The 25,318-nt window shown below is 42.8% G+C and overlaps 1 protein-coding gene across 3 annotated transcripts in view; it reads right to left on the bottom strand.

Annotated features, from left to right (window-relative positions):
* PKHD1 (PKHD1 ciliary IPT domain containing fibrocystin/polyductin) overlaps positions 1-25,318 on the bottom strand; it is a 466,962-nt gene that overhangs the window by 36,622 nt on the left and 405,022 nt on the right. The window contains exons 67-68 of one of the 3 annotated variants that reach the window (XR_012157891.2): positions 18,189-18,303; positions 420-504 (exon numbers count right to left, since the gene is read on the bottom strand). Coding sequence is in view for 2 of the 3 variants with exons in the window: in XM_073335719.2 (XP_073191820.1) it covers positions 18,218-18,303 (86 nt within the window). In the remaining variant the exon portion in view is untranslated. Of the gene's footprint in view, positions 1-379; positions 505-18,188; positions 18,304-25,318 lie in introns of those variants that run through there. The other 2 variants (XM_073335718.2, XM_073335719.2) reach the window with 2 other exon arrangements.

Here is a 25,318-nt window from a genome sequence, read left to right as displayed (position 1 = left end):
ACATTCAGTTCTTTTCAAGCTGAAGTCTATTATATAATTAAGGATGCAGGGAGTCTCTGGGGTTTCCGTGAAATTATTATTTCATATTTATATTACCGTAGTGCCTAGGAGACTGCCCCCAAAATATTTGCAATCTAATTAGATGACAAGAGACAATAGGTGGATATCAACAGTTGGGGGACCACAAAGAAACAATGAGACAGTATAAGTCAGCATTACAGGCCATGGTCTCAGCACACCAGGAGCCCCACTGATGTCAATTTTGTTGTAGGCATCATGGCAAAGGAGAACTTTAAGGAGGGATTTGAAGGAGGACAATGAGGTGGTTTTCGTGTACAGGGAATGCTTCCTGTGTGTGTGTGTGTGATTTAATAACTACATGAACAATATAACAGATTAAACTGGCTGCAGAAGCTTACCCAGAGATCCCCTGGAGTCTGCCTGTCTCCAGTTCTCTCCCGAGCTCAGCTCCTCTGAGGTACCTTCTCCACAAGAATGTTCTGGCTGAGATTAAAAGTAGAAGCACAACATTACCTCCAACATGGCTTTCCTCATATTTTTTTGCTGGCCTGCTCCAAAACAGAAAATACCAAAAATCTCTCTGGAAAGTCCATCTCTTGTACAACATCCATCTGATTTTACAGATTCAAGCAGTTTGGATGGTTCCCTTAATGTTTGTTGCCTTAACAATATGAAAGGGAAAACAGTAGGCACTTACCAGCCAAAAGAGTAGCAGATACAGCTGCTAGTGGTAAAATAACTACTTAAGGGTAGCAGCTGATTGGTTTTGCCAAATTTCAAGGGCCAACACCAGAAAGACATTCTGGGGAAAATGTCCAATGTAAGACAACACGGTGCAGGGAGGAATTAGTAAGACATCACTAAGGAAGATGTTTTTATAGAGAAGAGGTTGTTGGTAGTGTTGCCAACTTGTATGACTTAATTGTGAGTCTGATGGCATTTAGTGATTTTTCTTAAAAGACTCAGCTCCTGGAATCATGTGATTAGGTGAGAATCCTAGCTTGCTTTCAAATGAAAGTTTCTAGCTCTTTTAAATGCCGAGTCAAGTTTCAAAATGTGACGCCACCTCCCCCGCTGCCCACACAAATCAAGCACTGGAAGGAAGGGACAGTTACATGATTCTCGATCACTTGAGGCTGGCAATAATACACCACAATACACCATTAAGATCAAAATCTGAATTGTGGGCACTTATGGAACCAAACCTTTTGAGTTTCCTCTAATAAACTTCCCACTCGCTCTTAGGGGCCCTGCAGCTGCTTTTGCCCTAAAACTGCTCTTTTGTTTTACAGTTACAGGGGGAGATGTGGGAGAGACCAAATTCCCTTTGTCCTTGTCTCCCTCTTCCTTTACCCACTGCCTGAAAAAACTAAATAGACAGAAAATATCTAATGATCTACAAACCCTAAAAATAAAAGGAAAAATGGAATTAAGGACATGTTTTTTTCCACCGCTCTCCCTTGATCATTTTTCTTATGTTTTGCATCCTCTTCCCCAATTCTTCCTCTGTCTTTTGTCATGTTAGGCCCTGATCCAGCTAAGATAACCCTGGGCCTGAGCAGAGCTTCACTGAGGTTCTATGTGAGTGTGAGTGTTAGCCTGTGTAAATCTTTTTGCAGGATCAGGGACTTGGTCTGTGACAGCTTCAAGGCAAGGGCAATGTCATGCTCTGTCTGTATAGCACCTAGCTTGTTCTGAGTATGTAACTCACACATCTCCTGGGTGTGGTGCTCTGTTCCCTCTAGCGGCACCGAGACCACTTTGAAATTAATGAGTCTGCTACAGCCCTAGCTAAGAGCCATGTGGCTTTTAGCTCATGCAGTAGAGGTTCACGCATTTAGCTCCAGAGATCCCAGGTTCGATCCCACCCCTTGACGACCAGAGTCTGTCAGTGTTGCAGGTACAGTCACAATATTGAGAATAAACTATCAAACGTGACTTCATCATAGAGTTTGGCTTCAGATCTAAATCTAAACCACCTTCCCCCCCAAACAAAGCTGGAGACATTCTGCATTTTGATTCAGATGCATCACTAAAGAGAATAACTCAAGACATACAATTCAGAGTGAGATACCAACAAAGAGTTGCACTCTGCTGGTCCACTTCAAGCCATTTCTAATTAAGACACACTTAAAAAAATAACTATTCTTAACTTAGCTTGTAACCTAAATGCCAACAAATGAGATGCTGCTGACATTGTTACAGCATCTGCAGAGATACTATCAAGATAACTCATGATCTTGGCTGTGAAACCTCATAGTAGAACCACTCTCCATTTTAATCCATGTGCCCAGATTTCTGGAAGCCTTTAATTAACATGCAGTGGAACAAATTCAGGTAAGTGTAAATGGGTGTCCTTCCTGTTGAAAAAAGAAAAGGAGTACTTGTGGCACCCTAGAGACTAACAAAGTTTCTGAGAGAACTTTAGCTGTTATGTAAATGGTGATGTCAGATGTATCCGATGAAGTGAGCTGTAGCTCACGAAAGCTTATGCTCAAATAAATTGGTTAGTCTCTAAGGTGCCACAAGTTCTCCTTTTCTTTTTTCAGATGTGAGTGAGTCACAAGAGGTGTACATTAACTGGTGTAATTGCACAGACCTGGAATTCAGTAGGTGTGCAAAGTGAGTGTATTTTACACACCAAGGGGGAAGAATGGGAGAAATAAGGGACAGCAGGAAAGAACTAAAAGAGGGTGCAACTTATTACCACACCATTCACAGCACTTCTGGGGCCAAACACGGCCCTGGTGTAAGTGAGTACAACTTCCATTGATTACCAAACAATGCACATTACACAGAGTGCTAAATCAGTGCAAGTAACACTACTTTGCAACTTTCACCTTATTTCTGATCAATTTCCATCCAATATGTAGCTTATACCACCAGGGAGTCAGGCCCTAAATTTCACTATTAAATTAAAAAGCAAGCAGGTTTATTTCCCACCTGTACCAAGTTAAAAATCTGATAAGCCTATACAATGCTGAGTCCCTCCTGACAGTGCAGACTTTCAGAGGAGATATAAAACTAAGGTCCAGACTTTGTGGTCATTAAAGATTCCCCTGGCAGCAGTCCGTTTTGCTAAGACTAAGGGGTTAATCCTGGAGCCTTAGCCAAATTCCAACCCATTAACAAGCCACTAGATGTTAACAACTGAGCGAGTAAGGAGTCACTTAGTAAACTAACAAACAATGAGCCTGATGTCGCTCCCAATGGAAAAATTGTCCAGTGGGAGGAAGACTGGGGTTGGTATTTGAGGAGAGTAAAAATTAGGCTTCATGGTGACTTGAAATATGATCATGAAAGCTTGTACCATGGAGCCTTTATCTGAGGATTGCAAAGACTTTTACATATGTTAATGAATTAATTTAGGCTCACAGCACCCCTGTCAGCTAAGGACCTGTTGGTGGTAGTGTTATTTAATTTCTGGATCAGACCCAGAAGTTGAAGAGGTTTCAGACCTGATGTTCCAACTTGTTTAGTAGAGGTCGATGCAAGTTGAGAACTAGGGATCAAAATGTAAATGCTCCCAAAGACTGAGTAAGTTGGGATCCAGAGCTTGAATTCATGACCATTTCCACAGAACACTAGGGGCCCAGAACAGAAAAGATGGTTGAGAAGTGAAAGGACCCCTTCCCTCCTCAAATAAAACTCATTGAAATTATTCTGGTTTTCACAGAAAAACAAAAATGGTAAATGATGTTTTATGCGTGAGAAATATTTAATCAAAAAGCCATTTTTCTTCAGAAATAAAGTTTAGATCCAAAGTTGTCATCCAGTGGTTGTCTTAACCACTCATTGGAACATCCCACACAGGTTTACACACATACTTAACTTGATGCACTGTCAGTTCCTAAGAGCTAGGCGCCTAAATACTTTTGAGAACCTGGGCCCTCATGTGCATAAGTCCTTCCCGGAATATGGCCTAAATTTGGAGGTTGGTTCTGAAGAATTAAAATTGGGCTGACAGAGATTGGCAACTCCAGAGCCCCCTGATCTCTTTTTTGCCCATTTCATCCAACCCACATAGCCATTAATAGGTAACGAGTTTAGTTGATGGTGAACATTTTTATGATGGCCCCCACAATATTTTAGTGTCCACCTCGTCCCAGTGATAACTTTTCACTGTGCCTTTGTGACATTTTCTTGTTGTCTATCATTATTTGTTTGGGCCCGAACCAAACCCCAGAGCCAAACAGCCTCAAACCACAGGTGCTAGGGCTTGATCCTGGAAGTGTTACACACTACCGTGAGATGCTTAGCACTAGAACTGTTTGAAAATTGTCAAGTGGGATTTTTTTTTCATTGAAAAATTGCCTTTTTTGAAAAGGGAAATTTTCATAATTTTTTAAGAATTCTTTTGTCTAAAAAAAATTGTGTTTTTGTCTTTTCAGGGTTGTTTTTCCTTTCCCCCCTACTTTTTCTCCCCTCTTTTCAGTGGCACAGTATTAAAAAAGAGGAAAAGAAAGCTTGGGTCAAATGAGGAACAATATTTAAAAACTGAAATCTGGCAGTTTTTAAAAATGTAAATTTTCAAAACGGGACATTTTTCTCTTACAATGTCCCTGGAAGTGTTTGGATGAATCATTCCTTTTTGAAACCCGTGGAACAACAACAACGAAATCATTCTGACTTTTTTTTTAAAAATTTAATGTGAAAAATCGTTATCGTTTTCTGGACAGCTCTGCTGAAACCCCGCAGCCCCAGCCAGCGTCTGTGGGAGCTGGCACATTCCACAGAAGAGCTCAGCAGCATGTGGCAGGATTGAACCCTATGTCAGTAAGTTAGCCATTCCCTCTGTTTTTTTATGTCGGTTTTCTGGTTTTAAAAATAGGATATTATAAAATCACAAATATGGCAGAGGGACATGGGCGCTGAGGGGCCAGTACCTCAAATATTGTACCGCACATTGTAGGGAGAATGGTCACTTTGGATGAGCTATTACCAGCAGGAGAGTGAGTTTGTGTGTGTGGTTTTTGGGAGGGGGGTGAAGGGGTGAGAGAACCTGGATTTGTGCAGGAAATGGCCCAACTTGATTATCATGCACATTGTGTAAAGAGTTGTCACTTTGGATGGGCTATCACCAGCAGGAGAGTGAATTTGTGGGGGGGGGTGGAGGGTGAGAAAACCTGGATTTGTGCTGGAAATGGCCCAACCTGATGATCACTTTAGATAAGCTATTACCAGCAGGACAGTGGGGTGGGAGGAGGTATTGTTTCATATTCTCTGTGTGTATATAAAGTCTGCTGCAGTTTCCACGGTATGCATCTGATGAAGTGAGCTGTAGCTCACGAAAGCTCATGCTCAAATAAATTGGTTAGTCTCTAAGGTGCCACAAGTCCTCCTTTTCTTTTTGCGAATACAGACTAACAGGGCTGTTACTCTGAAACCTGTCAAATAACATAGTTGTTGAAACTGACTAGGGTTTAAATTGTCAATGCCCTTTTAATCTTCGTATCTGTGATGCACTACCTTGCTTAATGAGCTTGCAGACCCTTACACACACAAGTAGCTATACACATACAGTAGGCTGTATTGAAGTCAATGGAACCATTATTTTTTATTATTAATTATTATTTATTACCATAGCACCTAGGCGTGCCACTCCTGGACCAGGAGCCCATTGTGCTGTACAAACACAGAACAAAAGAACAGTCTGTGCCCCCAAAAGCACCTAATCTAGATATAAGACAAGAGACAACAGAGGGAGACAGACAGTCAGGTCAGTACAAGGAAGAATAATGGTCAGCATGACAGGCAGTGATCTGAGCACACCAACCGCCCAACCATTGTCAACTCATGTGGCTCAGTTTACTCATGTCTGTAAGGGTTTGTGAGACCAGAGCCTTGCTTTATTATTATTACTGCATTAAACTGCAAGTAACCTATATATGTGTCTGCTACACTGTTTGAGTGCCTGATTCGATCCCTCTCAGCAAAATGCATTGTCATCTTGATTAAATAAATTAAACCCAATGGGAGCAGTTAGGGGTCCTTTGTTAGAAGGAAATAGAACATGATTATTCCATAGGAAAACCATGGCTGGAATCCAAGCCTCCTATAAATCAGATTTTTTTCCCTATGTGCATTTGTTTATTTAATGAATCCAGTGCTGGTGAGAGGTGCCAGACTGATGGCTTTGGGGACAAGGGGTCTTCTATTTAGCCACAGAAATTACCCAGCAGAGGCAGCAGCACTGTAAACTATGCCCACACTACATAACCATGTCTTACCCTTGACCTGAAAGGACCATCTGAGAAGGTAGCTCAGTTTCCTGGCCTTTATATTCTGACTCTCTCTGCTAGGACTGCCAGCATGGGAGGGTGTCAATTAGAGCTTATTTTAACAGACAACGTGGGCATACTGTTAAGAGGTTCATTTAGGAGCTGAAGTTTAATTATAAAGCTTATTGGCCTTGAAATCTCACAAGTACAGACTCTCTCATAAGGTTACTTCTGGCATGACTGGAAATACAGCCCCTCTCTCATTTTTGGTTCTTTTTCTTCTGAGCCTGGCTTAGACTGGGAAGGGCTGAGGCTAATGGAAATGAAAAAAGAAAAACCAAAAGGGAGAAGTTAACTGCAGGGTTTTTTTAAAACCACAATCCTTAAGGTTTATTCTTATCCAATCTGATTCATGCCTCTCTAATTGTTATTCCTTCCAAGAACTGACATGATCCCAAAGATGCCATTGGTTACTTATACAACATACAGTGGTCTCATTGCATCATCACTGTAATTTTGGGCAATAAAAATATTATTCAATTTCCTTCAAAAGATCAGAAACTTCACCTTTAAGAGGTGTCGTAGCTTGACATTGGATTCCCTCTTGCTCATATGTAGAACTTGATATATGAGGGCATAAGGATCTGACTTTTGATGTTTCAGGACCTTATTGTGCTCAGCATTGTAGGTAACACCCATCTGCTGTCCTCTAGAGCAGACTGAAAATGCAAAAGACATTTTCATGAACATTTGTTCTAAATTCCTTTCTTTCAAAAATGTAATGATTGTGTTGTTGTTGTTGTTGCTGAAGTTAAAAAAAATTCAAACTAGCTCCAGAGGTGGTTTAAAAACAGGCCCCAGAATACGTGAAAAGTGCATATCGCTGAATTTTAACCTTTGGTTGAAAAATGTCATGGACAAATTGAATGTTGGACAACATTGACTAGCTCTACTGTGCCGAGGGGAACAGAACTGTGGAAGTCTCTAGGAAAGCAGTGAAGGGACCCCCTGGGATGAAGGGAAAGGAGGCTACAAAAAATATTTCAACATCCCTGCTGTAGAGCTGCCAACTGCCATCCCTGCAAACTACACATATGGCCAATTTGCCACATGGGTAAAGGGAGTAGGCAGAAAGAACATGAGGATGGCATGTTCCCCTGGACATTATCTCAAACCTGCACAGCATGTTCCCCCGGACATGGTCTCAGAACCATTTTATGTAGAGGAATTAGTTAATGCTACTTTAATTGTTCCTCTCACTCTCACCACCAGAGGAAGGAGTCACGGAGTGCAGCCAGCCATGGGGGAACCTAGAACAACACAGCATATTTGCTACTACTATTTCAGAGGAGGAGCATGAGGGATAACCTTCCTGTATGTTGACCTGAAACTCCTCAGGGTTATTATTACATGTTCACATGGATCCTCAAGTTATACAGTAAATGCAGGGCTCACCATCTGCATTAGAGGCCTCACTCAGCGGGTTTTGAACCAGAGCCTTTGAGAAGTTAGCAGCTTCTTCTACTTGAGCTGAAGGGCTAATGCTCATTAGTGAGAAGCAGAAGAGTCATAAACAGCGTTTTTTGAGTTGTGCCAGGATGCTCTGGAACACAATTCCAGCACTTTTTTGGGGAGCCAGAATGGTGTCCAGTGCATCTGATCATGGTAAAGGAAATCAGTGATTATTTGTACTAAAAATATTGGCCTTTTCAGAGTGCTGCATTACGCCCAGTGTTCCGAGACTTCTTTTTTTAGGACTCGCGCACTGGTCATAATCCGCTTCTGCTCTAGCAGGAGAAAGATATTCACTTTCCCAATATGGATTATACCCACATGGAATTTCTGTCAGCCTCAAGGAGGCTGCTTTGAAAACAGTGCCCCAAATGCCACGCAGGCTATGAGGTAAACGCTCCCCATATGTGCCTTTTCAGGAAACGTGGAGACCTGACTGATCTCAGATTTCCAAGCATGCATCAATTTCCAACATCCAATGCTCTTTGTACCAAGGCGTATGGGGATCTAGCTATCTAGAGCTCCACTGATAATCCTATTCTGTGTGGTATCTGTGGAATCTTGTTATTAGAATGGCAAAATCATAGTTGCTACACTGTCCCCGTCTTAATGTTCTTCTTTATTGGCTCTGTCAGGAGCATCTTCCATTTTAATATTTGATAAATATAAAGAGACAAGAATGCTTTAAAATACAGCCTCTACCGCTCGCGAACCAAACCTGTGCATCCTCCTCAAATTAATATCACGCCCCCCCCCTCCATGCTCCCCAAAAGAGAAATCAATTTTAAAAGACAGCAAATCTATGTTGTTGTTTATTATTATTATTATACCCTCAGGAGTGAAAAGTTGAGGAATTGCTAATAATCATTTGGCTCGAAAGACAATGTTTGGGATGGTTTTGTACCCATGCTGCAGCTTTAATTTTCATCTGTTCTAACATTTTTGTCATTAAAACTGCATGAATATCTTTTTTAAAAAGCCATAATACCTCCTCTCTGCTAGGCAGAATTTCCTGTGTTGGAGATTTCTGCATTGTCTGACCCCATTTCAGTCAATTTTCCATATCCTGCCTGTCTCGTATCCACTGAGGGAACACACTGATGCTGTGTTTATGCTAATTTTATGCTCTCTGAGTTGTGTCTGTTATTCAAAGCAGTTATTGCCAGTAATCTTATTTCTGCTGGAGCCCCCAGGGCAGACTAGGCCTCAAAATCGGGCCTGCAGACGGAGTCAGAGCCATCATAGCCTGCTGGTAAATGGCAGTTCTTTCCCGCAGAATCTGATATCAGTTACTTCGCAAACACAGTAATAAAATGAAACAAATCAGATTTTCAAGTAAATAAACCAGACTTCAATGGCAGCGACAATGGTCAGGACAACAGGATTTTAATAAGTGATACTGTACACGGGGAAAATATAAACATACCACATCTCCTTCCCCCGCACCACCAAAAACAGCTGCCTTAACTCCCATTAAGAAACAAACAAACAAAAAACCTACCTCTGGATCTCATCAAATCTGCTATCTAGTTTAGATGACAAGAGCTTTCACTGATGATATGTATGGAAATTCCATTGAAATGGTATTCCCAATGGACCAGGTAGCTGTGACATTACAAAGAGCGGGCAAAGAGATGGTTATTGTTGTTTTTCTCCCTTACCATATCTACAGAAAATCACGAGAGAATTTGTGCACTGAGGCACTTGTTGACAGTTTCCAGTAAGAGGAAGAAGTTGATGATCCTTTCTCTCACCAGGTCACTGACCTAGTATTTAGAAGAGCTGGGTTCCATTCATGGCTTTACCATGGTCTTTCTGTGTGACCCTGGGCAAGTCGCCCGACTACAGAAGGGATGTGGACAACTTGGAGAGAGTCCAGCGGAGGGCAACGAAAATGATTAGGGGGCTGGGGCACATGACTTACAAGGAGAGGCTGAGGTAATGGGTTAGTCTGTAGAAGAGAAGAGTGAGGGGGGATTTGATACCAGCCTTCAACTACCTGAAGGGGGTTCCAAAGAGGATGGAGCTCGACTGTTCTCAGTGATGGCAGATGACAGAACAAAAAGCAATGGTCTCACGTTGCAGTGCGGGAGGTCTAGGTTGGATATTAGGAAACACTATTTCACTAGGAGGGTGGTGAAGCACTGCAATGGGTTACCTAGGGAGGTGGTGGAATCTCCATCCTTAGAGGTTTTTAAGGCACGGCTTGACAAAGCCTTGGCTGGGATGATTTAGTTGGTGTTGGTCGTGCTTTGAGCAGCGAGTTGGACTAGATGACCTCCTGAGGTCTCTTCCAATCCTAATATTCTATGATTCTATGAATTCATTTAGGATCAGGTTCTCACGCATTCATTACCCATAAAGGAGCTCATGATTTCAGAAGACCACATCTCCTATCTAGGCATCTACACAAATGCCAGATACACAAAAGCAGAGATGGTCAGGAAACATATTTTGTTCTAGCAGGAAAAAAATGGTGAAAGTGAGTCTCTTCATTTTTGCAGAAGTTTTTCTTCAAAATTTTGCCAAAAAACTAATAACTGAACATATTTGGGTTTGGGCCCGAATTCTTCAGTTTTCAGTTGCAAAAAACTCCCCCGAAATTGTACCAAAAAATGACAAAATGATCTGATGGTTCTTTCAGTCCTTGAAGGCTATGAAACATTTCCCACAGAAATTTTTGGTTTGCCCCAAAATGCCGTTTTCATTTTAAATCAAAAAAGTGTTTCAAATGAAAAATGTCAATCAGCTGTATTCAAATGTGTTCAGTGAATTGTGATGCATATGGCCATGTTTTCAATTTATTGGACTGTTTGAAAACCTTGGGGATTTACTTTGGTCCTACGTGTAAGCTGAGGTCTTCTGAAAATTCAAGCCTTATTCCCATTTCGGGTGGGGAACTGAGGCACAGAAAGACCAATAATACTTCCTTTCTCTTGCCCTTGTCTGTCTTGTCTAGTTAATTATACACTCTCCAGGACAGGCACTGTTTCCTACGACCTGTATGTATAGCACCTCTAACAATGGAGCTATGATCTTGACCAGTAGTCTCTCCTTAAGTCATGCTTCTGATGTGAAGCCTGAAAACTCTAGCTTTTCTCCTGGAGTAACAGCATCCTAAGAGAAATTCTGTGAGAAACCACAAGATGCTCTGATTTCCAGCTAGATCACCCACATTATCTTATTGGGATAGCCTTTGTTCTCCTTTTTTCCTTCTCTCTGGTGCTTGTCACCATCTCTTGTCACGTCTTGACTAAACATCGAATCCAGACAACTGAAGTCAGTGGGAATCTTTGTATCGACTTCATTTGGATTTGGATCAGGTCCTTTCATTTAAATTGGGGCCGAGGTACTCAGGTGATGCTGCCTTCAATCACACTGGTATAACTGGTATATCAAGTTGCAGTGGGGGAGGTTTAGATTGGATATTAGGAAAAACTTTTTCACTAAGAGGGTGGTGAAACACTGGAATGCGTTACCTAGGGAGGTGGTAGAATCTCCTTCCTTAGAGGTTTTTAAGGTCAGGCTTGACAAAGCCCTGGCTGGGATGATTTAACTGGGAATTGGTCCTGCTTTGAGCAGGGGGTTGGACTAGATGACCTTCTGGGGTCCCTTCCAACCCTGATATTCTATATTGTATATTCTAACTGAAATCAATAGAGTTATTCTGAATTTACACCAGCGTAACTGAGTGCAGAATTTGACTCATTTTCCATAAAGCATCACAGACACACCAACTCTGGTTTTATCTCAAATTCTTGGCTTTCACTGATCCCATGCAGTCTGTTTTAGACCTCGGTAAGGTGCAAGAGAGCAGTGATCTGATTGGTGGATTATCTTCTTTTAGTGATGGTTAAAAGACCTGGGGTAAAATCCTGGCCTTATTACAGTTGTTGGAAGTTTTCCCACTGGTTTCAGGAGGGCCAGGATTTCACTCCTGCTCTCCAAGCTGATTCTTTTGGTGATCAGCTGCTTTGAGACCATGAGGTATTGCTGACAAGATTGAGGATCTAGGCAGGGAGATCATGCTTCAATGGGTCCATTCTTTTCTCATATGGTGATTGCTCATCTGTCCTGAGGGCTCTGCTGTAAGGGCACCTCAAGTTTCCTCTCTTCAATATGACTATGAAGCCAAGAGGGTAGATAACAAGATGGTTTGAGCTGCCATGCCATCCATAAGATCACAACATTCAGCTCTACATTGCTCTTTCATCAGACCCTGTCCAGGGATGAAGGTAGGACGGGATGGGACGGGACGGCGTACCGGTAAGAAGCTGGTACCAGCCCGTACGCAGCCGATGTTAAAGCACTGCTGTGCAAAGGACCCCCCTTAAAGCACTGCCACGGCAGCGCTTTAACATCATTACCCCTTTTGTCCCCCCGAGGTGGCTGACGGGGCGGCAAAAGGGGCAGCTGTTCCGGGGCCGGCGATTTAAAAGGGCGCAGGGCTCCCAGCCACTGCTACCACAGCAGCGGCCGGAGCTCCGGGCCCTTTTAAATCGCCGCTGCAGTGCAGGCCAGGCCAATGGCTGGCTGCGGGAGGCTAACCCCCAGTCCCGCCCCATCCACCTGAGGCCCCGTACCGGTAAGTATTTAATATTACTTTCACCCCTGACCCTGTAAAAAGGAGTACCAGGCCCTTTGAGCCCCCCCTGCTGGAGGCTTCACGGTCCTACCATATTCCACCCCAGAAAAGGAGCAGTGAAAGTAGGTTCTCCATGCCTGCCTAGAAAGGCTTCAGGAAGCAGCCAAGTAGAGCCCAGCAGGCTCAATTAAAAGGAGCTGCAGGACCTGAGAAGACCTGTTGCTGGTGGGGACCAGAGGAGCAAGGAAGATGCTCCTTGCTGGAGCTCAAGGGAGAACCAGAAGATGGGTTCTGGGGACATTGGCACTCCGTGAGGAAGAACTTCAGCCCTGAGGCAAGGGTGAAGAGGAAGGGGCTATATGGGAAATGACCCAGGGAATAGCAGTAGCATTTATTAAAGGAAGCAGCACATGGCTGCTATATGTAGGGTCCCTGGGTCGGGACTCGGAGTACTGGGTGAGGCAGGGTCTCCCCACCAGCCACTCTCAGGGTGGCCTAAGCCCCGAGAAGGGGATAAGGCTTGTTTAGAAGCCCAAGTGAAGGGCAGGACTTAAAGGGACACTAGAGAACTGCTAAAGGCGAAGAGTCTCCAGGGAGGAAGTCCTGGGGGCACTGCCCTATAACAGTGTAGGGACAGACTTAAAGGTAGCCCAGAAGGGGCTGAGAATTGAGCCCAGACACAGGGCTTAGTCTCTAAGGTGCCACAAGTACTCCTTTTCTTTTTGCGAATACAGACTAACACGGCTGTTCCTCTGAAACGAGCACAGTGATAACCCTTGTTGGACCTTTGTTACCCTGGAATGGGTTTCTTCATGCATGTGACTTAGAGGGCTGAGTCGCTGAAGACCCACCTGATGAGGGACACAGCCAACAGAGGGCGCCGTCAAAAGGAAAGAATGCAGGTTCATAGCCAGCCAACAGGGAGGTGTGCAGGAGAGGTGAGTGGCCTCCATCACAGGCTCCAACAGTGTAACCTCTCGGCCTACTCAATATGTAGCCAAGACTGGGGCTTGGATGGGAGCTGGTGATGGCTGAAGTTGACTCATAATCAGGCAGTGGTGGTGGTGCATGGCTGATGGGACAGCCCACAAGAGACAGCAGATCTATGTTCTGTCTCTGTGTGGAACTATGCCTTCCTTCTCTCAAAAAACCCACATGCTAGGTCCCCTATATTGATCCTAAGCTGCTTTTGAATGGTCCAAATAACAGCAGCACTCATCAGAGCTTCACTGGCACTAGAAATGGTTGATTTTTCTTTTTTTTTTTTACCAAAACACACACACAAGGTGGAAAATTTTACGGTGTTTCAACAACACCTGGAAACGGAAAACAAATATTTTTAATAAAATGTTTTGGGATTTCTTTACAAAAACTTTTTTCCCTCTCAGCTCATGGTTAAAAATATATATAGTTTGGGGGTGTTGAGCACCAAAATTATTTTAACTGAAAACCAAATTTGTTTCCAAGCAATGTTTTCAAAACAAACAAAAAACAAACAAAAAACCTCTCCCCAAAAAACAACCCTAAAACCCCCAACCAACAAAAAAACAAAAACCCCAAAACCAAGCAACAACAAAAACAGTTTCTGGTACCAGGTTTTCATCAAAAAATTTAAATATTTGAGTAATATTTTAAATGAAAAAATTCAGAATTTACTGTGGTAAAAAAACTGGTATTTTTCAATCCTTTTGAATATAAATATGGGACATAGCATACAATGTCCCTGTAGTCCAATATCCCATCTCCCCCAATGGCTAGTACTAGAAGAAGGTGTAAAATCCCACATAAACATTTATGCAATGATATGCCTGTAGTAAAAGTTTCTCCCTAATCCATGTAGTCCTTTGGGAGCCACTACTAACTGGAGCAAGGTAGAGCAGCCACCAGACGAAAGGCTGGGCAAGGCCAGAGCTGGGCAGAGAGTTAGGGAGCCATTACCTGCTCCCTAATGACCTCTTCACAGCAGAGAAGCTTGCCTGAGGTAACCAGAAATGAGCACAGTATTCAAGGAGAAGGTATGCTCTTCGCCAATTTCCAACACGCCCGAACATCTTTGCTATTTTCATTACCACTGTGCATGGAGCAGAGATTTCCACAACAATGCACCAGTTCTCTTCCAAAGAAGTGAATTTCAGTCATCAAGATGTCGAGGTAATTCAGATTGGTCCTTCCATTATACATTATATGATCAACATTACATTTAGTGCATTCTCCAATCAACTAGATTTCTTAGATCTCTCTGAAGTTCCCGACATTTTTCTCTAGCCTGGACTAAACTAAGTAACTGTGTCATTTGCACATTTTATCACCTCACTGCTCCAGATAATTAAAGATATTCAGTAATACCAATCCTAATACTAATTATTTGCAAACCCACTATGAACTTATTTCCTTGTGGGAAAAAAATAGGCCATTTATTCTTCTTCCTTTTCTACTTCTCAGCCCGTTGCTGCTCCTTGACCACATTTTATCCTCGCCTTATGTGCAATTGGAGTTACGTATTGAGGCAGCAAGCCCATGCCTGCAGAGCCTACACCGCTAGTTTTAGCAAGCCGGCTCAGGTATGCATATGTGTGCAACAATCACATCTCCAGATTGCAGCTTAGGTGTACCCTGAATGGAGGGAGAAGGGGGCTGCAGGATCAGCCCCTTGCTCACGTGAATCGAGCAACCATTATATTATTTCCCCTTTTTTGTCAAAAGTTTAGCCCCCTCCCCCACCCAAATCATTAAAAAAAAATCAAATCCAAAATGTTTTCAACGGGAGGTGAAATTTTCAAAAGGCCAGAGTGACTTAGGAGCCTAACTACCGTATTTCAGAAATAAGATTTAATTTTTAAGAACCTGACCTATATTACTGATAACCCCATGGACTCGGTCAGTCCTGCTCCCACTGAAATCAATGACAAAACTCTCATTGCCTGTGACAGGAGCAGAATCAGGCCCCTTAACTTTATTGAGCCTGATTCTTATTTACACTAAGGCCCCTTTACACTACTCTGACAGTGAAAAGGAGTCTTAATGTGGGTGTAAATGTAATTTACACTTTAAAAGGGGCATTAGTTTACATGAGAACCTGGACCAGTGTATGCACATTTATTTTAAAAATCTAATTTATTTTACAGCATTTATGACATAGAATTTGAAAAAGAAACATGCTTTTTGGCTCATATTTACTTTTATTAAACTTTTTTAAAAATTGTATGTCCTACATTTTAGTCGTATACTATTCGACAATGCTGTATAGTAGGTTGTGTCCATTAACAGAAAACTACACTCTTATATTAGAAAAAAGTTGTTGAATTTTTTCATCTCAGAATCCAAGGAAGTAAAGAAGAAGCTATCCACTTTTTCACATATTCATGTAATACATTTTTTGGGGGGTGGGGGTAAGACAGTTCAGTGAGACTTTGCATTGCCTCTTCCCAAGAGCAAACTACAATTGTCAGAAGTGTGTGAATCTGCTAACATTCAAAGCTAATAAACCCCAGCACAAAGGCTTCTGGGAATTGCCGTTTCTTTCAGTGGCTGATTGAAAGGGGGTCCAAAAAGCAGACAACCTGTATACCGAATGGCATTATTTTGTGGGTGGGGATGCAGCCAGGTCATGATGAAATCTTTAGCAAAGATCTGGTGAAGGAGAGCATCTACTGGTGCAGGCTGTGTATGCAAATAAGGGCCCCCCTGTAAATTTTGTATCTAAGCAGGATCCTATCAGTATATATGTATGCTACTGCATGGTCCTTATACCCTTCTGAAAATACCTCTGCCCTCAGGGCTTGCAAGCTCCTTATTCATCTAGCAATCCTCTCTTCCTCACACTCTTCTCTTTGCTACAGGCTTCCCCTTCCTCCAGTCACCTTCCTTTTCCCCAAACTCATAATCGTGCTCTTATTTTCCCACCACTCTGACCATGTCCCTCCCCTACTCACATATTGTTATTATTACAAAAGTGCTTTGGGTCCTAACCGTGATGGCGGCACTACCTTGTTAGCAGCTTTATGTACACATCGTAAGAGACAATGCCGCCCCCAAAACATTTACCGTCTAAGTAAACAAGACAGACAAAGGGTGGGAGAACCAGAGTAGTATCCCCATTTTACAGATGAGGAGTGGGACACCCACAGGATGAAAAATTTCAGAAGTACCTAAAGCCTGGTCTACACTTAAAACATGCACCCAGGGTTCTGTTGGTTAGAGGGTGTGATTTATTTCATCAGCATAGCTATGCTGTGTAAGTCCTAATGTTTACATTACGTATTGAGGCAGCAAGCCCATGCTTGCAGAGCCTACACGGCTAGTTTTAGCAAGCCGGCTCAGGTATGCATATGTGTGCAACAATCACATCTCCAGATTACAGCTTAGGCGTACCCTGAATGGAGGGAGAAGGGGGCTGCAGGATCAGCCCCTTGCTCACGTGAATCGAGCAACCATTATATTATAATAAGTCCTGTATAAGTCCTTTAGTTAGGACTTATACAGCTTTAGGACTTTTTTTTGTAAGTCCTATAGTTAGGACTTACAAAAAAAAAAAAAGTCCTTTTGCTAGTATAGCTTATTTTGGTCAGGAAACCAGTGTGGGCTGTGCCTGCATTCAGAGAGATTTCAAGTAGAACTATACAGTAATAGCAAACCTTTCCTAGTGACAAGGCCTAAATCACTTTAAAGCCTCAGTCCCAGAAGTGATTTGTAGCTCGATTTGCACCAAGATTTAGGCGCCTATGAAGATGAATATAAGTGGCCAGAGGGATTTTCAAAAGCATTTAACTACCACTGAAATCGTGCGATTTTCAAAATTGCCTATCGGTCTCATTAGGTGCCTAAACACCTTTACAAATCTGGCCAGTGGCCCCTGCCCTGAGGAGTTTACAATCAATGGGAACAGCACAGGAAGCCCCTCAGAGCAGTTTCCTGCGGTCTGTTTCTGCTTTCACTTACACCGGTGTTGCTTTGGTAAAGCCTTCATTATTTTAGTGGCGTTACTCTTGATTTCTGCTGGTGCAAGAGGAGAATCGGACCGCTTCTTGCTGGCCATATACAAAGAGCCATTGCCAAGTGATTGTGCTACAGAAATACTAATAAGAGATGGGCCTAAGCAAACCTCTGGGATACGGTCACACCTGATTTGGGAAAATTGGTTTCCCACAGCAAGACAGGCAGATGTCCTGACCGTTAGTTAGACCATGGTGCCTCCCTGAAGGAAAATGGGATTTTTCAAAAGCACCAGAGTGGCCTAGGAGCACAAATCCCATGAATAGGTGATCTAGGCATTTGTGAAAATCCCATCCCTATTTCTTTCAAATCAGAAAATTAACCCTTCAAAGTAACAGCGGTCTCTTTGCCCATTGCTACACAGTACGTTGTTACATCAACTTACAGATGCTAGTTTATTGTAATAGGAACAGTTAAGATATACCAACTACAATGTATTCTCTTGTGTTTTATCACAATGGCGCAAACGAAGGCTTTTGCAGGAATCACGGTGGGTGGGACAACAATCTACATAACTCAGCAACAGAATAGGTAGCTTTGACACTTTCCAAAGATGAGGCTGATTTCTTAAGTCTTAATATGAATTCCACATCCCAGAGATATCGAGTAAGAGCAAAAAGAAAAGGAGTACTTGTGGCACCTTAGAGACTAACAAATTTATTTGAGCATATGCTTTCGTGAGCTACAGCTCACCTCAGTAAGAGCAGTCCATCTTCCAGAGTGTTTTTCTCTTCTTTGCATTGTGCATGTTACATTGTTACCTGAAGCTTCCCGGTAACCACACAATCAGGATAAATGGGTTGGGTTGTTTTTACATTGCAAATATCATCAAGGGAAGAGAAAATTTTCAGCCTCACCCATTTTCCTGCGTCCTCCAATGTGCAGTCTAGATATGTATTCTTGGGTTACCTATGCCTCTGAGAACTACAGTTCTCTCCACCAGATGTCCATCAGCAGGTTGCTGCATGCTTCCTATGAAAAATCATATGGATTATAACAGCCAGCCGGTGTTCAACTGCTCTTTATAATCAAATAACGGTGGACACTCATTCAATAACTGAAAAATACTCCAAACAAAAGAGAAAACCAATCTGACTTCATACCTGTTTGTTTGTTTTTTTAAAAGATACAAAGCGCTCATTTTAAGAGTGCCAGGAATTTGTTTTCACTAAACTTAATGAAGATTGATTTTCCCACTTCCGCCACCCCCCAAAAATTGTTAAGTATTTGTCCTAATCTGGATGCTGTTTAGAGGGTTTACAAATATTTTTCTTTTAATTTTGCTGGAGGTGCAAAGTTCCAGGTGGCTCAGATTAATGGCTTTCTGCAAACAAGGTTAATCATCTGCTTTACTGTAATGAAGCAGAAATATGTATGTACAGACACATACACACCCCATAGATACCTCCGCATATATTCACACACTTTATTTTATATATATATACACACACACAGAGTATATATACACACATATACTATCTGAAATCCCAAATACTGTGTTCAAACATCTCTCCCTCACATATAGGCTTGGGAAGAATTTAGTGCTAAATAAATGCTGCCTCAAACCAGGCAAGATAAAACATAAATCATTGCATTAAAAACCTCTAACAAGTCTATCTGCTTTTTGAAATGACTGGGAGATGAAAGAGAGGAGTCTCATTTAAGAAGGCCCAGCGGAACAGTTCTGCATTTATATAGCTGTTATCAAAAGCAATTCATTTGGAGATCAAATAGACTGACAGATAGGACAAGCTGGGGATCACTGCTGCCTTCAGGCAGCCAAAAGCTAGGATGGTTTCCCAGTACCATCACTAATATTGGGTCTAGTCAATGCTCATGTCTATTACAGCTTGCAGTGACTGCCAGCTGAATGTTAATGTATGCTTCTTTAGACTATTATTCAGTGCCAATTTGCAGCTGAGGGAGCAAATAGTGTGCATTCCTTGGTCAGCTTTTTTGAAGGTATCTCCTCCTTTGTGCAGAGTGTGTGTCTGATTAATATTTACATTTTTTTTAAAAAAAAGGGTAACAGCACTGACAACAGAAGACAATGGAGCCTTTCCTGTGTCCTGTGAGCAATGTGCTATTCTACTGAGATTAATAGCACCCAATTTGTCCAGGTGTTCAAGATGCAATGTTTCGTATTTACAGTAAGACTCTAACACTGTTTGTTCACTCTAAATCAGGAGACAAATGCAATATATTGTAACAAATCCATGGCTGCCTGAGCCTTCACAGCTGCTTGCTCAGAATTCCACACCCTAAGAGGGACCAAGGTCCTTTTTTCTCCAAAATCACAGCCCCTCTTCTCCCCATGACTGCTTGAGCAAAAGAAATTTTTCTTTTGGCTTTTAGCAGTACAGGACCCAGGACACACTGCTGAGCAGTTCTGATGCCATCCAGCAGAGGGCAGTGGGACACGTGCACGCTAGTCCAGTTCCAGATGACTGAGCCCACCAAGGGAGCGGGTATCCACTTGTCTCTCTTCTGTTGTTGGTTCAGGAGGAAAAATGCTCCCCAGATGAATAAGAAAAGAGGTGGAATCAGAGGCTGTGGCAGATAGCAATGGGGAGCTTTCAAATTATGGGGGAGACAGAGGAACTCTCTCAGGAAAATAATTGTAATTCCTTTGTTTTGTTTGTTATGCTAGTTTTTAAACTCTTCGTGATCAGGTGAGGGCATCATAATGCAGGGTGCTGGAGGCATAATCAGTGGTGGACCACGAGGTGAAAAATGGGGAGTTGCAGGGGGGAAGCAAAGGTCCAACAGGAAGAAGGGGTGAGTGGAGGCTGCAGGTGGGAGGAGATGATGGAACATCATGATGAGTAGAAATGGCAGAGGATCGGGCAGGGATTGGCAACCTTTGGCACGTGGCCCATCAGGAAAATCCACTTGTGGGCCTGGATGGTTTGTTTACCTGCAGCATCCACAGGTTCGGCCGATCGCAGCTTCCACTGGCCGCGGTTCGCCATCCCTGGCCAATGGGGGCCGCAGGAAGTGGCATGGGCTGAGGGATGTGCTGGCCACTGCATCCTGCAGCCCCCATTGGCCTGGAACAGCGAACCACAGCTAGTGGGAGCTGCGATCGGCCGAACCTGTGGACGCTGCAGGTAAACAAACCATCCTGGCCTGCCACCAGATTTCTCTGACAGGCCACATGCCAAAGGTTGCCCATCCCTGGCCTAGAAGGTAAGGAGGACTTAGGCCCTGACTCAGTAAAGCACTTAGGTCAGGTCCTTAAAGGTATTTAGGTGCCTAACTCTCAATGATTGCAAGAGGAGTTAGGGGCATAAAAACCTTTGAGGACCTGGGCCTTCAGCCTCAAATAACTTAGAGTCCTATAGCACCATCCCTTTACTACATCTCTTTCTCTCTCTCTCTCTCCTGTTCTCTGCTTGGCCTATTTTTTGGTGGTGAAACCAAATTGGCCTGTAGGTAATTTTTTGTACCTGCTGATCCAGGAAGGGTAACCAATAGGTTAGAATAGCAAGCATACCGGGTTGTATCAGTTGTTCTCCCAGTGCGTTGAGCTCTCTGGTGAAGAAATTCAGTGCCGCATGTGGACGTCAAACAAGAATGAATGAAATACTAATTATGGTAAGACTTTTTTTTAAAAAAAAAGCTATCTGCCCACATGAGACTCCAAGCCTTCAAGCAAGTCTCCCGTGGAACAAAAGTAAGTTTTCAGATTTGAATAATTTCCCTGCAACGCAGATAAATCTTCCATTTCTATGTTCTCCCTCCATCACTCTATCCCCCCACCAGCCCTGTTTTGCAAACAAGAAATGAAACACTATGAGCCATTTCGCTGGATAACCATGCAAATGAAACAGAAGATTTAAATGTCTTAGCAAGGAGATCAGAGACACAGTTTGAAACAGCTCTAAGGGGCATTAGAGTTATTATAAGGTAATTGGGATGGGTGCATTACGTGGGTTGGTAACTTCATTACTAATATTCCGGGCCAGATCCTCAAATGCTGTAAATCGGCATAGCTCCATGGGAAAGTTGTCCGCTTTACAGCAGCTCAGGATCCATCCCTTTGTCCTTAATATGAATGTTGACAATGACTTTGTAGAACATTGTAATTTAGTTTATTTTTGTCCTTGTGTATATGAATCCAAATAGCATTTTGGAGTTAGGGATTAGGATGTGAATTATTTTTCTGTTAAAGACACCACATCTATTTCTCTTGGGGATTTTGAGGTTGAATGTGATCACTTGCCCTAGAGACAAAAATAACAGGCCTCGACTGTATAATTTTGACATTGTCAGACCATTAATGAAATAGAAAGTAAAGCTCCTGTATCTTATATCTATAACTTATTTATTGAAATCTTGCTGTTCAAAATCAGCACATCCAAACAGAGATGCTCAGTCATCACACAATAAAAATAAATAAAAATCAATAGACAGCAATGTAATTACCAATTGAAAATTCATGAACGCATATCACCACCTCATACAATAAACTCAACAAGGCACATGGTCCAGTCTATCCCTATTCTCCCTTATCTTCAGAACTGGCATTTCTACCGAAGATTAAAGGATTGGCATACACCAAAAGGCAGAGACCTGTCTCTCTCTCTCTCTCTCTCTCTCTCTCTCTCTGTGTTTTTACCAGTAAGATCCAATAGCAGAAAATAGAAAAAACTATGAAAATGAAACACTTTGGTTAAAAACTGCCCCCCGTCCCAAAAAAAAATTAGCCAAATCTTTTCTTTTTCTTCAGTTTTAAGCCAAAAAAATGTGGTTTTCAAGTGTTAAATTTTCTGCTGCGAGATTTAATGTTTGAGGAAAGCAGACACTTTCTGCAAAGTTATTCATTTAGTCAATAAGCCAATTTCCTGGTAAAAAAATAAAATAAATAAATAAAAGTATTGAAAATTTTCAACCAGCCTCAGTTACTGACTCAGTTGGAGACTAAGTTCCAGAAATCCGCTAAGTTCCTCCGGGGGTTACTAGGAGACCTGTTTGCAAGTGTCATCAGTAATAATTTTGGGGTGGCAGGGAAGATGGGGATTAAAAATACAAAAAATTCCAAAGCCTCCACCCTGCATGGCCACGTAGATGCTTTAGTTGGGGGATAAGCTTGTGGTTAAATCACAGGGCTTAGACTCGGGATTCTTTGATTCTATCTCTGAATGTTCCACAACCTTCTTGTATGTCCTTGGGCAAGTCTCCTCATCTTGGTTTGCTTTTGATGCTTGGGGGAGTGTTGTGAGGCATAGTTCATCAACGATTACGAAGCACTTTGAGATCCTTGGATGGAAGCACTCTAGAAGAGCAGGGCTTTTTGTCAGCACTGAGATGCTACAGTGGTTAACCCCAAGAGAACAGTAGCATTGGTTCATATGGAGGGGGCAGGCAGCAGAGATCTGGCGTGGGGACTGGGGCTTGCATTTCATCCATTACAACACGTTATTGTGCCATGGACATCATCTCATGGGGGTTGGATTGAAAGACTTTGGGAAGGGTCATGGGTAGGGATGTGTGGTCGGGGTGGACAAGGAGGGTACCGCTATGCGAGGCCACTGGCCAAAACCCATCCAGAGGGGAAACTAGCCAAGGATGGCACTACATACTGCACACCGGACATGGGACTGTGGCGAAGCTGCTGCGTGGGCTGAAGACCAGGATGGCACCTCCCTGTGTCCCAGCTGGACTCCCCTGCACAAGGCCCACTGCCAGCGGATGCACTTTCTGAACAGGATTATACGACTGTTCATCTAACGGTTCAGTCCCCTGTGATAGCAGGAGACTGGACTCAGCAACCGAGGACGTCCCTTCCAGTCCTCTGTCCTTATGATTTGGCCGATACTATGACACAGAAGTGGAATCATATCACGGTGGAATGTCTTCAGATTTTTTTTTTTTTGGTCTTCTTCATGCAACCCAGCCTCCCATTCCCCATCCCAGTAAGAGGTTGTTCAAGACAGGGTAAGTCTGCCTTGTAGCTTTTCACAGTTTTGGGAGATGGGGCCTGAGCGTGCTCTGCATTGTGTGTCAGTGTGTATTCACCTCAGACCCGACTCAGGCAAACAAACCAGCAGGGGCAAAGTTTTCTGCTGTAAGGAAACCGAGAACAGGGTTCTAGACCAGCAGCCTCCTCTCTGCTTGCCTCATGCTCACCACTTCAGTGCTACAGCTTCCTTTGTGGGGTGAGCAGAGGGTATTTTCTGGAAGGAAGGATGTTCTCCCAACATGCAGCAGCTTGTAGTTTACAACTTGCAGCTACCACTGCTGCTGCTGAAGGACCGGGGAGGTTGGGCTACATTAGCAATCAACACACATCAGTAAACCCTTTAATGAGCACGTGTGTGTATGGAAAATGCCCATGGTTTTAGGATTCTGCTATTGTCCCTGGTTAACAAACACTTTTCTGACATGCCAATTTCAGGCTGCAGCCATAATGCATTTTGACTTATTTACATAGATTTTTTCTATGGCATCCTCTGCAGGTATCATACGCACCACTTTCCAGTAGAATTATGTGGGTATGAAATTCATTAAAAAAAAAAACCTGACATCCCTAGAGTGCAAGTAGAAATCCTGCATTATACAACCCAAGATGCTACACCAATAAAGAAAGCTTGAGATGATGCATATTTGCCCCGTTGAACCAAATACAACAGCTGATGTCCAGGGAATTATGTATACGATGCTCTTAAGGGGCAGACTTGATCATCTGCTTGATTTTTTTTCATCTGAAACATACATGTGAGCTAAGATCAAGAGTATCGTCAGCTTATATCAGCTACCTTCTTTAGTGGTGGTGGGCAGTTGATTCTGTACTATTCAGGTAATTGTAATGTGCCCATCTCATTATGTGCTCTCTGAGAATCTTATATATATCATCCTGCTAAAGCAGAGGAGCGATTTGGTGAACTAATGTAGGCAGTCCCCCTCTGCCCCAATTCTAACTACCAATCATCCTGAACCACAATTGAACGTTTTCAGAATAAAGTCAGGTCTAAATTGTAAACGGGTGCTGTACAAACGCAGAACAAAATGATGGTCCCTGCCTCAAAGAGCTTTTTATATAAATATAAAACAAGAGGCAGATAGATACAGGCAGGAGAGGAATGCAAGGAAATTGGTCAGCGTGGCAGGCAACAGCATGCTAGTGAATGAGAGGCGATAGGTAGGGTTGGGATAAGCTGTGTAAAGCCTTGACCATGAAGACAAGCAGCTTATGTCTGATATGATAGAGAAGAGGGAGGCAAAGAGAAGGGTGACACGTTAAAAGCAATGGACTAGGAAAATGCTCTTTGCAGTAACATTATGAGTGGGGAAAGATTGCATATATCAAGCCCAAAGGCTTGGATGTAGCAGTAATGGAGATGATGAGTGTTTTAGCTAGTGCTTTTTAGCTAGTGCTTCCTTTTCACCTGCACATCGGAACTCTTGGTGCTTAGCCAAAACCAACCTGATAGAAGGGGACATTTATCACATTGTAAGTCAGGTGTAACTCCACTAAAGCCCACAGAGTTGCCAGTATAAAATCTGTGTAATTAACCTCAGAATCAGGTCTTTGTCTTTTGAGGTCCAGCCATCAGTAATTTCTTCCTTCTGTAGTTGGCCAGTCTGTATTTTAAGGCTGAACATATGCCTGTGTTAGTCATTGTACCATGCAGTTCATTAAGGTGTTGTACCAGTGCATGTAAAAATGAACACCAGAACCCTTTCTCTTGTCCCCAAGGCTGTATTCAAATCCAACACCAGTTCATAAGCAGCTAGCGGCAGACACAATATGAAGCTGAGAGAGAGGTGGCCTAGTACAATGCTTCTCACGCTTTTTCATGGTGTGGAGTGTCTTTTAGAATAGAGATTCTGTCCAGGTCAACTCCTGTTCCAGGATACCAATCCCACTTTCGCCTCTTCCTAGTGGCAGATGAAGTGCTGGCTGCATTCATAACTACTATTATTATTACTCAGATTGTAAGCTCTTTGGGGCAGGGACAATCATTTTCTTCTGCGTTTGTAT

The sequence above is a fragment of the Lepidochelys kempii genome, chromosome 3 (genome assembly GCF_965140285.1).
Source record: "Lepidochelys kempii isolate rLepKem1 chromosome 3, rLepKem1.hap1, whole genome shotgun sequence".
Classification (NCBI taxonomy): domain Eukaryota; kingdom Metazoa; phylum Chordata; order Testudines; family Cheloniidae; genus Lepidochelys; species Lepidochelys kempii.
This window is presented reverse-complemented; position numbering and strand designations above follow the sequence as displayed.